General features: G+C 35.9%; 2 protein-coding genes across 3 annotated transcripts; both read right to left on the bottom strand.

Moving 5' to 3' along the window:
- Window positions 1-1,488: 1,488 nt before the first annotated feature.
- Window positions 1,489-13,782, bottom strand: LOC144666728 (uncharacterized). Of its 2 annotated transcripts, none has more exons than XM_078528108.1 (5): window positions 13,417-13,782; window positions 4,317-4,466; window positions 3,265-3,499; window positions 2,814-2,914; window positions 1,489-2,467 (listed from the first exon to the last, which is right to left on the bottom strand). In XM_078528108.1, the coding sequence occupies exons 1-5, from the start codon at window positions 13,721-13,723 to the stop codon at window positions 2,277-2,279; spliced, it is 984 nt and encodes a 327-aa protein (XP_078384234.1). In that variant the 5' UTR covers window positions 13,724-13,782; the 3' UTR covers window positions 1,489-2,276. The 2 variants fall into 2 exon arrangements, with proteins under 2 accessions (XP_078384234.1, XP_078384235.1); XM_078528109.1 differs by lacking the exon at window positions 13,417-13,782 and adding an exon at window positions 8,628-8,931.
- LOC144665639 (uncharacterized) lies at window positions 10,057-11,888 on the bottom strand. Its single transcript, XM_078526903.1, has one exon. It carries the CDS (start codon window positions 11,835-11,837, stop codon window positions 10,245-10,247), a length of 1,593 nt encoding a protein of 530 aa, XP_078383029.1. The 5' UTR covers window positions 11,838-11,888; the 3' UTR covers window positions 10,057-10,244.
- Window positions 13,783-14,738: the final 956 nt, after the last annotated feature.

Here is a 14,738-nt window from a genome sequence, read left to right as displayed (position 1 = left end):
TTTTTAATTTTTTTTTTATGTCTTGTAATGATGTAGCTGATGCAAGACTCCCCTCAATGTAGATGTAGATGTAGACCTTCCCCGTCTTTCATTTGTTCTTTCAAATTGTTTATAATTTGCCACGGTCGGCCGTGACACATTCTCCTGTAATATACTTAGGCTTCTTTTGTTGTTGTCAGTTAGTCGCCTATAGCCTAGCTTGTGCCTGGGAAAGGAAAGTTCAAGAACCGCACAACTTTTAACATAGGCCGGGTTGTTTAAAGTACGATTGAACTAATCCAGGATGTACGTGAAGTTTGATTTTACGTTTTAACTCTTCAGTGAGTTTTTTCTGTTTATATATTCTGTCTTCCAGTTTTAACGTCTACTTATCTCAAACTTAACTCCACAAAACGTAAGGAATCAAAACACTTTTACAAAAGAGAAACCACCCTCGCAACTTTTAATACTGGGCTAGTGTAAAACCAGCTTTCGAACAACTTGAGCCTGGAGTGTAACAATTAGCACCATGCTTGTCAAAAGTTGTCACATTCGATTCGAAGATCGTTGTATATATTCATTTGTTTACTTGTTTTTTTCATTTATTTATTGGGTAATTTATTTGCCAAAACTTTTAAAATGCAGTTGTACATGTTACTGGAATCTCACTTTTTTGAAAAAACGATAAAACGTTTGTCGAAAGTGGCGAAAGAAAAGAAAAAGAGCGCCATGAGAGTTTTAGATAAATTATCTTATTGATCGATAAAATTTATTTATTGATAGAAATTACATACCTTCAAAATAATGATAAATTAATATGCGTAACAATCAAATGTTTATTCTCATTTGTGAATAGAAACTATGAAAAAATATGGTCATATGATGATATGGAAGTTGAGCTCGGTTGCCTTGACGATGCGTCGAATAATATTTATTGTACAAAACTTATTAACTTAGTTATATCAGAACTGTCCTTTATATAATGTTTAGATTTTAATGAATTAGTTATTGAATACAAAGTATTAAATGTCTAGATGCAAATTAGTGATAACTGATTAATGATGATGACGGTGACGATGATAACTTTATTGTGCTTAAAAAAAAAAAAAAAAACCACGCGATTCCTCTTAACAATTGTGTTGAGTAACTACTTTTTATATACATTATGTACATCCGAGAAAATTGCTTGGAATTCCTCTCCTTTTCTGAAGTTTCCGTGAAAGATTGAATTTGCCGCAATCTTACTTCCAAAATCGGAAATAGGACGAAATATGGCCTGATACTTAGTCGCCAAGGCCGTAGGCTGAGTTGGCAGACGATATTCCGTAAGATTGAGCAGGGTAGCTGTTTTATTATTCAACAAATTGTCAACGAAAATTATTTTATAGTTAAAATACTGTCGGGGGGGGGGGGGGGGGTTGCCCCAAAAAAAAAAAAAAAAAAAAAAACCCCCCCCCCCCCCCACCCCCAAAAAAAAAACGGAAAAATAATTAAAATACCCCCTCATACTTTCGTTGCGTGCAAATGATTTACACTTTATGGTTTTCACATTTAGGCAATCTAGCCACGGGATATTGCTGAATCAAATGGAAAATCCTTCCATCTCAAGAATATTAAATTTCATAGTTTTCTTATTTGATGCGTTATAATTCGCAATTTCTGCCTCGTTCTTATAATTCGGTTCGGCTTGATAGCTTGTTTAGATAGAAATTCTGTACAAATGAGATTTTTCGTTTCAAATTATTGAAACGGGAAAAATTTGAAACCCTCTTTTCAATCACATATCTATCGGAATATGTGATTTTTATGGCCTAGGAGTTATTACCCCTGATATGATTTTCAAACCGATTAATCTACAAATAAGATTTTTTTCGTTCCAAATTATTGAAACGGGAAAAATATAAAAAACCTCTTTTCCAGGGAAATTCACAGCCGAATCTGTAATCTATATGGCCAGGAGTGATGGCCCCCTAATATCATTTCCAAACAGATAAATTTACATTCTGTACAAATAAGATTTTTCTTTCCAAATTGTTGAAACGGGAAAAATATAAAAAAACTCTTTTCCAGGGGAATTCACAGCCGAATCTGTAATCTATATGGCCAGGAGTGATGGCCCCCTAATATCATTTCCAAACAGATAAATCTACATTCTGTACAAATAAGATTTTTCTTTCCAAATTTTTGAAACGGGGAAAAAGTGTGAAAAGCTCTTTTCCAGGGAAACTCCCTTCCGAATATGTGATCTATATGGCCTGGAGTAATGGACCCCTAATATCATTCTCAATTCAATTAATCTAAAACAAGACGTAGATATCCTTGATCTTAAATGTTGGCGTGCCACATGAAGTACCAGTAAAAATCCCCGCCTTCTCTGCAGTCAGTTGTCTTCTTAGGATAACTGTCGCGTATCTGACGCTTGCGCTGTTTTTCCAAAAATTAGCTGGTGTATTGTCACATCTCCTTAGTATGCCATCAAATTCATGAGCTACAAAAGACAGGGAAAAATTCTTGGTCATGATTGTTTAAAACTTTACTGTGCTCTTCTTCATTCATAGTACTATAAAATTACACTATAACATCCATTTAGTCAACGTACAGCGATTTTTGCGATTCAATGGATTCTGTTTCAAACAACTTTAACGAGTTCCATATACACATTAAGTTATTATACTCTATCTCTATTGCGGGAGCACCTAGCTAATCTTCTGTCTAGTCAGGGTAAATATTTGTGTTTGTTATTTTCAGAAACGAATGCAGCAAGCAAAGATCTGTTTTTACCTTTTGGATGTCAAGCGAAAGTAAACAAGTAAACAGAATTCTGTATTACTTACAATTTCCTCCCATGTTGTACTGATCTGTGATGGAGTCTCCTTGAGTAGCATTGAAAGGATGAACGCCTATTGGTTCGTTGTTTACTGAAGTACGACCATACCTGAGAAAATTAAAAAAAAATAAATATGCGATTTCTTTTAAACATAGTCAGAGAAAAAGCCGCGACAGACGACAGAAAGTGAATTGAAATGAGTGCTAGCTTTGAGGCTTGTGCGTTTTATTTCAACATTTTACCAAATGCTCACAATTTGGTATGACATTCCATTGTTCACGGGAGTTTTTTTTTAATTTATTTTATTGAAACACACAAAAAAGAAAAAGCTTACTAACAAATCACAAATCAATTACCTACAGAAAAAAAAACTACTTACAAATCGATTTGGAGTTTGTTTTTTGTTTCATGGAAATCAAATTTTAAAAGTTTTCTGTCATATTAAATGTAATCCTCACCAATTATCTCCAAAGATACTAAAACATGACGATACTCCTCGGAACTCTTGTGTGTACTTTATTTTAGTCCAGTAGCCTTTGATGTACGTTAAAATGCCAGGTTGCTCCTCCGAACCACACCCATATGACGTCATATGCCCTGAGATGACGAGCCCGTTGTTTACTTCGCTGTAGGTCACAGTAGCTCCTCCTTTTAGGGTACTGTCGATCCAAGAATGAGTGATTCTAATCCATTCTAAATACAAAGAACACGATTGATTACGTTAATGGCTAAATTTATAATATACAAAATCTTTACTTATTTTTCGAAGATGGTAGCTTGTATAAGCTAACCTAGAAATTCAAGTATAAATAACGTTTTATGTTCTGTCTCGGTTTTGCGTTATGTTTTGTTAATAAGCCACACAAAATTCGAGTCGTTTTAAAAACTTCGATATGACTTTCTTTCATAACGATACATAAATCCATGATTAACACATAGAGGATAATACATGGTTGCGCGGAGACGAGGTTACGAGTGAGATATCGGTTTTGAACACGAGAAGATAAATTTCATATTCAAGCAACCATGTGTTATTCTGTTTATTATATAAACATTCTAATTAAGATATTTTTTACGATTTTTCGAAGATTTCCGACCATTTTCCGAAGATTTCCGCAGATTGCCGAGAACGATCCGTAGATGTTTCGACTTAATATCGATTAACTTTCGCTCATTGAGGATTGCAACGTTGCAAACTCCGAGAAGCATCGATGATTGGTCAAAAATGATATCACATATGTGTGGATATCATTTTTATCCACACATGTGTGATACGAGTCTCTACCACTCGCTAAACCACTGCAGTTTGTGTAAAAAAGTACATATTACTTTTTTTAAGTTTAATATTAAGATTACGATTAATGAAGATTAGATGAATTACAAATAACAAACATAAAAAGAATCATGATACTATTGTTTTAAGATTAGCCATCCCTGGCATGCATGTTTTCCGTATTACTCAAGGCCAGAGTTTATTCTCTCTCACCCACACATCAATCAGAAACCTTACTTCCGATAGCTGACATGTCACAGTATCCTTGGAAACTGACATCTGAGCCTGCAGGCCGAACCCAGTAAGTACCACTTGTGCCCAGATCCTCGCTGTCTTTAATGTCTTTACAAGACAGTCCCGGCACAGTGGCCAGGGAACCTTTCTTTCCTTCAAAATAATGTCACACTTCTGTTAGTAAAGTTGGTGGTCAGTAAAATTGAATTTTATCTCATAAGGCAGATAACGACTTTCTTTACGGCTTCTCTATGGTATGCATTGATTAAAAAATGTAGATGTAAGTAAAAAAATGGAATTTCAATGAGAAAAATCTTTCACGTTTTGAAAATAATTTTGAAAATAATTCTGACAATTCAGATTGCAATGATGTTGTTTTGCACCCATTTTATGAGATTGTTATAATTGATGAGTGAAAGTAAAAGGCCGAGTCTCTAGAGGCTAACGAAACATTTTAATACGCCCTTAAGGGGCAGAACGGACGCAGAGTTAACGGCAAAGTTGATTACAAGTACAAGAACCTTCGAACGGATAAGCATCTTTACGGGAGCTGAAACAAATAATTTTAAGTAGAATTATTTCAATAACATTAAACAAGTACAAGACTTTCAAGAGCTTTTGTCAGTTATGGAACATATCAATTTATAACTTTTTTGGTTATTTACAGTTTAACTATTGTGTACGACGATTGATACTCTTTCCAGTATAAAAAAAACACAATTTCCCGTTCAATACTGTGTGCAGTTACTCTATTATCTCATCCCTCGGACTGCCTCAGCGTTCAAAACAAATATTAAGATCCTCTTTCCAGAAGTATATCAAAGTTTGAGAAACAATGAAGTGCTCGATCCGTTGGCATGCAGTTTTTGACTTAAATTTTCGATTCTAATTAACGTTTTTCTTTCGCAACCACAGTCATGTCTCTTTCATAACGATTCAACAAAGATATCCTTAAGGAGGCTGACAACGTTTTCAGCATTTATATCTCTTATACTTTGATGGGCCAGTACTACAAATCTTTATCAACTGCTGCTACTATATATAATTGTATTAAACAATACCCAATCATTGGTAAACAAGTTGTGGTTATTTTCATTACATCACATCATTGGCTACCATAACAACAGCATAAACTTAAAAAATACCCTTAATTTTACCTCTTTATAACTCAAAAACGAAGTCGGTGACCCCCAGTTTTTATATTTTCCCAAACCGCTCTCAGGAATTTTTTTAAATTTGCAGAAAGTTGTATTTTTACATGCTGATCCCATTATTCAATAATAAGAATAATAAAGAATTAACATTCAAAGATATTTTCAAATCGCTCAAAAGGTTACTCACCGCGGTCAGGGTTTTCGGCGTATGCATACATGTCTTTTTCTTGAAAATTATTAGGTCGATTTCTTTTTAACTCCGAATTCAACTCACAAATATTCTGAGCGAGGTTGAAGTTCAGACTTTGGCATGCTGGATTCTTTCTACAAGCGTTTTAGCAAGGAAGAAGACTTTCTAAAGGGAAAATTTTGAAAACATATTCTGCGATGATGAATCCATACGTGGAACGTTCAGATTTACACCGCTCTTGGGCAATTGTAGATGGGGAAAATGCGAATAGCATTTGAAAAGTCAAAATCCTTAGAAAATCATTACTCAGCTGCTGTATGATATGCATCGGTCAACAGAGAATCAGATAAACTGTTTTATAGCAGTTCTTGCTTTTAGGGACTTTTTCGAATAGAAAATTTAACAACAGTATATTATACATGGACTCATTATTTATTTATCACTGCTGATTGGATATTTGAGTGTTGCTTGTGCGTCGTATTAATAACTAATATTTAGAACACCTTTAAAAACAATGTTTCATATTGTAATGTAAGATAAAAGCTGAAATCTGATCGTCCTTAGATAACAATACAACACATTACAATACAATAGTGTATTAGTTCTTCCTAAAAAAAGTTTTTTTCAGAAACTAATTTACATAAAATTTACAATGCTATAATAATGCTATAAGAATTTAAAATGCTATGATAAAAAGATTTAATAACGAGAAATATATGAAAAGAGAGAAACTTCAAACTGAATCATTGATTAGAAGAGCGTAGGAGCATGATATAACTATAATTGTACGAAAACTGGTCACTTTTAAAGATTTTTTGTAACACATAATTCAATCGTTTGTTTATATTCTTTGTCAGGAATTTAACTGAGATATTTTAATTAATAGAACCGTTCTTTTTATATTCAGTCATGATAAGCTGTTTGGCCAATCGAGGAAAACACATTGCGAGGGATATGGGAAAAATCTTAATCGGCCAAGTTATGATGCCTGGAAAGTTTAACATTGACTGAATATCTATCGCAAATTCCATGTATCAGTATCCAAGAATGAAAAACGTTCAATAAGGGAATTGTTAAGCCCAATAACATAAGACATTTTTAATATTATTGATATCTTCTAGGATTTAAGAAGCGAACACATGTTACAGTCAAAATAGTCAGCGCTTGCCGCCTAGTATTCCAGAATAGTTTTGGTTAACGGCGAACGGAATGTGTTATTCGTTTCAAACTTTCAAATTTAATTTGAATATTGCAATCATCCAACCGTAACCCAAGAGTGCCTCATTTGAAACATCGATTGTTGATTGGTTTATTTCTCACCGGTTCACGTGCGATTTTTGCGCCATTTTGAGCCCCAGTCAGTGTGTTCACCTTTGCCAGCTGCTATATTGATGTTTCGATTTTCTTCATTTCCTTGCCGTTTTGATCATAGCCTGTGAGGATTCCGGTTCTGCTGATGTCAACCTTTTTTAAGGCCCGGCCAAACGCACGCAACATTTCAACGCAACATATCCCAACATTGTTGGTCATGTTGTGAGATGTTGCGAATCAGCTGGTCAAACGCACGCAACATTTCAACGCAACATATCGCAACATTGTTGTGCACAACATGTTGCACTCGTTTGGCCATCCTGTTGCAATATGTCGCGGTATGTTAGATCGCGCAAATCGAACTAGTGCGCATGCTCCAGCGCAACAATGTTGCACAAACATGGCCAAACGAGTACAACATCATGCAACATCCAAAATTGTTGCGAGATGTTGGGTGAAAAATTTGACCATTTTCAAACTTGGCCCAACATCATCCAACATGTTGCAACATGTTGCAACAGGGTGGCCAAATGATCGCAACATCTGAACGCAACAATGTTGGCATATGTTGCGTTCAAATGTTGCGATCGTTTGGCCGGGCGTTAATTTAAGCTTCAAGCTTCAGGCCCTGCAAGTTCAACAAGCTCAACCGCCTCCGGTTGCGAAGAGCGAAGAGAAGAATTCCATGTGCCCTGAACTGAGCTAGTATTTTCCGCACAATCCGGTTGGAAACCTTCAAATTCCTTGATATATTCCCTGTTTGGTATCCTTGGTTGAATAAGTGCAAAATTTCTTCTCGTACATGAATAGGAAGAACTTTCCCAGGTTGAAAAAAAAAAAGACCGCCAAGCACATTTCTGGTGGTCATCGCTGTTCAAACTTAAGCGTCAAAATCGCACGTGAACAGGTGAGAAATAAACCAATCAACAATCGATTTTTCAAATGAGGCACTCTTGGGTTACGGTTGGATGATTGGAATATTCAAATTAATTTGAAAGTTTAAAACGAATAACACATTTCGTTCGGCGTTAACTTGAACTATTCTGGAATACTAGGCGGCACGCGCTGACTATTTTGACTGTAATAAAGCGAGTTCAGCGGGCCGAAAACTGCCTCAGCAATGTTTGTTTATGATTGAAGACTTTTCTTTTCTCTTTTCGCCAAGGTAACAGAAGTTTTGAGAAAGCTACACTAGTGCGTTGATGTAAACTGACGTTTTAAATAAATCGAATGACCTTTAAGATGAATACACGATTCGTTTCTAAGTATTAAAATTTAAAAAAAAATCGATATACAATTTCAAAGTATCGCAAAAGGGATAATGAAATATTTACTTTCCAATATTCATTCCCCGCATTGAATTTCCATTTTAATTTTGTTGCTTTTTGTTTATTCCCTTGATTAGATCTTTCACCTGTGCGGGAAGTCATATCCATATGAGAAATAACTTTAAAGAAGAAAACAGCATAGCCGATAACAAACATTTTTAGGATAATGCTCCGTTGCCCGCAATGCGTACAAAAATATACATTCCGTGTCTAAAACCATATCAGAAATGCGCGGTGACTTAGTGACCGTTTTAAAGATTCTCCCATTTGCTTGTTATGAATTCTTAATTTCAATCGGATCGGTCTTTTTATTTTACAAGTTTTTCTTTACCTTTAAGACTCGTCATTTCCATGTAAGTTGATGATGCTGGCACGTAACAGGCTTGGCAAATTTCTCTTGACCAAGAGTTCAGATCACATTGCCTCGTACTCCACCAGAAATTGAAACTAATACATCGTGGATCATCTAAACACAACTCAAGGCAAGTAGGATATGAGTCTGTAGGTTTGGAGCTGAAGGTTGTGTTAAGAAGAGCATATCCTCGTTGGGATCTTTCCGCCTCGGAGCACATATTGCTATTCACAGCCAAAATGTTAAGCTGCAGATAATAAATTATTACTGATACACGAACTATATTCATCACGCAAACAATTTCTTTGATTCGCAGAGATAACTGCGACTGTACTGAACGAGCGACGTTTTCCATTAACGTACTTTTAACGTACACCCCGTCAAGTTTTAATTAAACTGTATCTTGAGATTCGAATAAGAACTAACTTAATGCGATCTGTTAGCTATTGTTGCACCATGGCGATCTTTATTAATTGAATAGTTAACGAGAACACTTATTTTTTATTTATAACTGTTCATTGCAGTTTTTTGTTTCTGTTGACAAGTACTTACACAATTTTAAAAACAATATTTCATTCTGTGGGATAAAAGACAACATATCAGCTGGTTGAAATATTAATTGTTTTTCTTGGTCTGAAATTAAAATAAAAAGGCGCTTGGCTGTCAGCAAAGCTCTCGGCCTCATATGTAGATACTATTATTATTATTTAAATGTTTCGCCAATCGGCGAAAAGTTTTTGTTAGTGTTGCACAAACATGATGGATAAATACCAAAAGCTGTATCAAGATTGGATAAATAAGTGCGAATAAAATAATTGGCATCGCAAGTGGTATAAAAAATTATTCATTCTCCATTATTCCTTTTCTGCACTGAATTCTCAGGAGCTCATAAAACGGAGCGTGCAACTTCAGTATATTTGTGCAACGGCGTTTTCTCAAGTAAAGTTATTTTCAGCAAAGCCTTTACCGCGAAAATGACTGCTTCCGATGAAGTCAGCTACTTAATTTGAAAGGAATTACTGAAAAAAAAACTTATCGCCTGAAATGCTGTCAGAATACTTTGAAACGTTTCCTTGCATGTATCCGCTAAGGTAACTTCCCAGGTGGACGAGATACTGTAGTTACGTATCAACAGTCTATTACGAAATCACTTGTGATCGGCTATCCGAAACCAATTCGCGGGAAAATCGTATCTAAAAAGAACTTAACTTTTGAAAACGCCGTTTCACAAACTCAGTATATATTCAAAATCCGTACTCATTTCCTCATTTCAGAGAAAACGCCGTTATTTTATTGTTCTAATAACAATAACAATAATAATAATAGTAATAATAATAATAAATATAATAATAATAATAAATATAATTATAAATATAATAATAATAATAATAATAATTTTTAAAAATTTAAAAATTCTTTATTAACCAATTTCTAAAAGAATTACAATGATTTGACTATTCGAATAAGAACTTTATATATAAACATATTATTTACATAATAATAAAAACAGTGTCTTTAAAAATGTAGAAAAATAGTAAAAGCGACTTCGAGAGCAATAATAAAAGAAGAACTATATATTAAAAAAAAATATTCGATCTAAATTGCAGTACGAGAATTCTCTACTTGAAAGTCCATATCATAAATGTCAATGTTCCTGTTTCTCTTTACAGTTCTTGATCCCCTTAGGCAGATTAAGGCGGATCGGAGGATCGCAAATGAGACTTTTGATCTGATCCAAGACACCGTTGTTGCGTAATCCTCCCCTTTCTTTGCGGCGATTAATTCTGCAAGCCTACTGTGATACCTCTTGCACTCCTCGCCCATTCCTCCGGTGGATGTAAACACCAATGGAGTGAAAGTTCCCTGTTCTACTTGAAGAACCCTGTCTGCATAAGCCCTCTTCTTCTCATTCTCATGGTTACGGTATATCTGCTTGGGGGTTTGGTCCTTGTAGGAATCCGCGTTGGGGTGACACACCCTCACGTCAAAGAACGCGGATCTCTGCTTCTCCCAAAACCCCCGGGCATGTATATCTAGGCGAGCATCTGGCGTTGTGTTAGCGCCGCTTGGTAGCCTCTCTCCAGTCAGTTCTTGAAGGACGGGCTCTATTTCGACATCATTACAGACCATCTTAAGCAAGTCAGCCTCGAGGTCACGGAGTTCATTATGGCGCTGAATTATGAATCCGCCTCTCCTACAAATCATTGCATGATCGATTGTAAAGGCGTCACCGCACACGCACACTGTCGGCTTGTCGTCAATTTCCCAGTCGTACCTGAGCTTTACAGCATCTCGGAACTCGCCTTTATTCAGGTTGTAGCCCATGTCCTTTAATGGGAGGACCGTGAGCCAGTTAGAAGCACCTTTCTCGGTTGCGAGATCAATGGCTCGTTGTGTCTTCTGAGGAAGAGACTCCCTGACATTGCCAAGCCTAGTTTGAAGCGCTTCGTTGGTTTCTCTTCGCACGCACTGCTGTAGTGTCTTGACAGCAGTATCAGCCGGTGTTTCATGATCCTGTGCGATTATTTTCTCGACTAGGGGCGCTGTGATCTTGGTTGACACCTTGAATTGGGACGCTACATCCTGGCTTGGATTAATAAGTCCAAGCCCCCCTAGCCGCACTGGAAGTGCCACTAGGTCCCTCTCTTCTTTTGTGCAGTGGTGATCAGTGATTGATGGTATTAGTACATCTGCAATAGCACGCTCCAGGGGCTCTAATAGATCTTCTATATCAGGAAGTGTTCTGAGAAAATATGTCCAGCGGTGGCGTAGTCCGAAGGTGAATGCCGCATAGCACGCCTGTGGGTTTGATGTGGCATACTCGGCTAGCTTTACCACCTGGCTCACCCACTCTTCAACCTTTCCATCGACATACTCTTCGAGATAAGCTCGAGAGCCCAGAGCGGCGCCTAGATGTTTTTGTCCCTGCGTAGAGATGTTTATCGCAGTCCCCTCGAAGATAGCTTTAGCATGGTCCTTCTTGTCGGGTTTCGTAATAAGCCAGCACTTTTTGGCGTTAGGGTAGTACCCCAAATCAGGTCCTGCCTCAGTCAGCACATCCCACCATCGCTTGATATCTTCCAATGAACCTGCACCACTCGCGTCATCGGCAAACCAGCACTGCTTCAAATCGTTCGAAATCCCCAAACGAGTAATCAGAGGTTGTAGACTGATGGCGTAAATTCCCATCGCTAGAGGATCTCCTTGCGTTGTACCCTCTGCAGACTTGATCTCCTTCCCTCCGATAATAATTTTTAATAATAAAAACAACGTCACGTTTCTGACTCAGTTCATTTTTCCACCGGAACAGGGAGGATCGATATGCACCAATTACGTACAGCTGTTAAAACCAACCAATTGCAGTGGAGCAGCGTAGCACTGCTTTATAATAATAATAATAATAATAATAATAATAATAATAATAATAATAATAATAATAATAATAATACTTTATTTATATAGCGCTATTTCTATGTCTAATCAATAGCGCTTTACAAGTTATTTACAATTAAAAATTACATATCTATATTAAAAAATTACAATTTGTATATAGTAAAAAAAAGATCAATAAAATAATTAAAAAGAATAAAAAGGCTAACTAATTCACCTAAGTTAATTGTAAAAATACACTAAATTGTAAAAATATCTAACTAAAAGCTTTCCTAAAAAGATGTGTCTTAAGTTTGCGCTTAAACTCTGAAATGCCATTTCACGATCGAATGTCTAAAGGTAAGGCATTCCAGAGTTGTGGCAAGGCTACAGAAAAAGCTCGAAATCCGTAGCTGCGCAAATTATGAACGACATCATCCAAGCGATGGCCATTCATGGAACGTAGATTACGTCTCGGGACATATCTCTTGATCATATCAGACAGATAAGTTGGGGCTAAGCCCATTAAACACTTGAATGTCATAAGAAGCATCTTAAATATTATGCGCTCTTCTATTGGTAGCCAGTGAAGGTTATAAAGTACCGGTGTAATATGTTCACATTTTCGCGTAAGTGTCACAATCCGGGCTGCTACATTCTGAACATGCTGTAACTTCCGCGCGTAACCAGTCTACCTTATCGCCTGATGAAGACGACTAGCAGTATGCAGTCGAAACGTCGCGATTCTCATCACAAGTGACTACATCGCGAGAATTTTATTCTACCTTACCGCGAATAACAACAAACTTTTTTCACGATATCCACTCAGGTTGTCGACATGTTAGTCTTCTTCAAGACTACGGGTTTCAATTCCAAGTATTAAATTTCAGAAATCAAAAATTCGATTTTAAAGCATCGCGCGCACAACAGGGTTAAGAATGAAGAATTTATTTTCCATTATTCATTCTCAAAATTGAATTTTCATTCTAGCTTGATGAGCATTCTTTATTCATTTTGTTACTGCTTTCAATCGCGTCCCTTAATTTTTATTTTTTGTTGCTCTTTGTTTGTGTCGACGATCTTTAGCATAAAAATTAAAGCAATGTATAATTATTCCGGTGCGGGAAGTCATATCAGTAGGTAAAGCATAACGACAAGAGTCCTTGTTGACCCCCGCAGAAAAAAACTGAACTGACTAGAAAGATGCGCGTTAGCCGCAATGCATACGTGATGAAAATGATCCGTTCAACGTTAACAATCCCTGTCCCAAACAGTATCAGAAATGCTCGCACGCCAAGTGATCATTTTATAGATTCTGTCATTCGTTTGGTATGCCTTCTAACTTTTAATTGGCTCGATCTCTAATTATTTTATATATTAAAAATAAACACAGTTTTACCTTTAAAACTCGCCATTCCCATGTAAGTTGATGATGCTGGCACGTAACAAGCTTCACAAATTTCTCTTGACCAAGAGTTCAAATCACATTGCCTCGTACTCCACCAAAAATTGAAACTTATGCATCGTGGATCATCAAAACATAAATCAAGGCAAGTAGGAAACGAGTCTGTAGGTTTGGAGCTAAAGGTTGTATTAAGAAGGGCATATCCTCGTTGGGATCTTTCTTCGTAACACGACTCTCCGTGTATAGCTAAAATGTTTAGCAGTAGACAGTAGATTATCACTGATACACGAACTGTATCCATCGATGTGTTAATCAGTGTCGTACGCAGTTAAAGAAAACAATGTGATTAATTTTGTTAAATGCAATTATTCCACCCTGTCAAGTTTTAATTAAACTGCAACTTGAGTTGCGAAGGAAATGAAAAAATGAAAAAAAAAAACTTAATGAAATATTTTAGCTTTTGTTGACCCAAGTTGACACGACATTTAATGCGTTTTGGCATTTAACTAATTTTAACTTATTCGGTGTTTGAATGAAATTTTTTTGGTATTTATTTTAATATAACAAAACCATTTGCGTGTCGAGGTATTAACTTACAACACCTGTTAACATTTTATAAATGTTCGTGGGAACAACACAAAGTGGAAAACCTGAGAAGAAATACTAAAGCTAAATTTCTTGAAAAACAATAGAAGCATTCTATACGTCTATATTATTATTTTATTATTTTTAACGTTACTTTTCGTTAGGTTTTGGCCTTTTCTTTTTGGATAAATGGCAAAATGTTTGCTCAAATGCACTATTTCATCCGTAAGTTGAATTGTCATTTCCTTAATGCAGAGAGCATTTACTCTAAATACATTTGCAGATTATTATTCTGCTTTACAGACTCGTTTGTTGTTAAGTTGTGTTCTATTGACAGTCCGTCCACAAATACTCTCTTGAAATTTAATCGTTCCGAATCAAGTTTTCGATTTAATTTCTATTTCAAAAGATTCCATGTCCGAACCAAAACCAAAGATTTCTACAAAAAAATAATCCACAATTTTTACGCTAAATAGTATATCAAATTATTAACTTTAATAAATATTGAAAAACATCTTATATAATCCCGAGTACAACTAAGAATAAAATTATTTTGTTGTGCCTTATAGTTTTATTCCCACCAGACAAGAGCATTAAAATAACAACCTTTCAGACATGTGGTAAAGTCTAAAGTGATATTTCAGTGTTTTACTCGCTAAAAGCTTAAATAAAACATTAATCCTCTGACGAGAAAACTGTCCCTTAAATAATGTAACTAGTACTGTTGATCG

Source organism: Oculina patagonica, chromosome 9 (genome assembly GCF_052425735.1).
Source record: "Oculina patagonica isolate OP01 chromosome 9, crgOcupat, whole genome shotgun sequence".
NCBI lineage: Eukaryota > Metazoa > Cnidaria > Anthozoa > Scleractinia > Oculinidae > Oculina > Oculina patagonica.
This window is presented reverse-complemented; position numbering and strand designations above follow the sequence as displayed.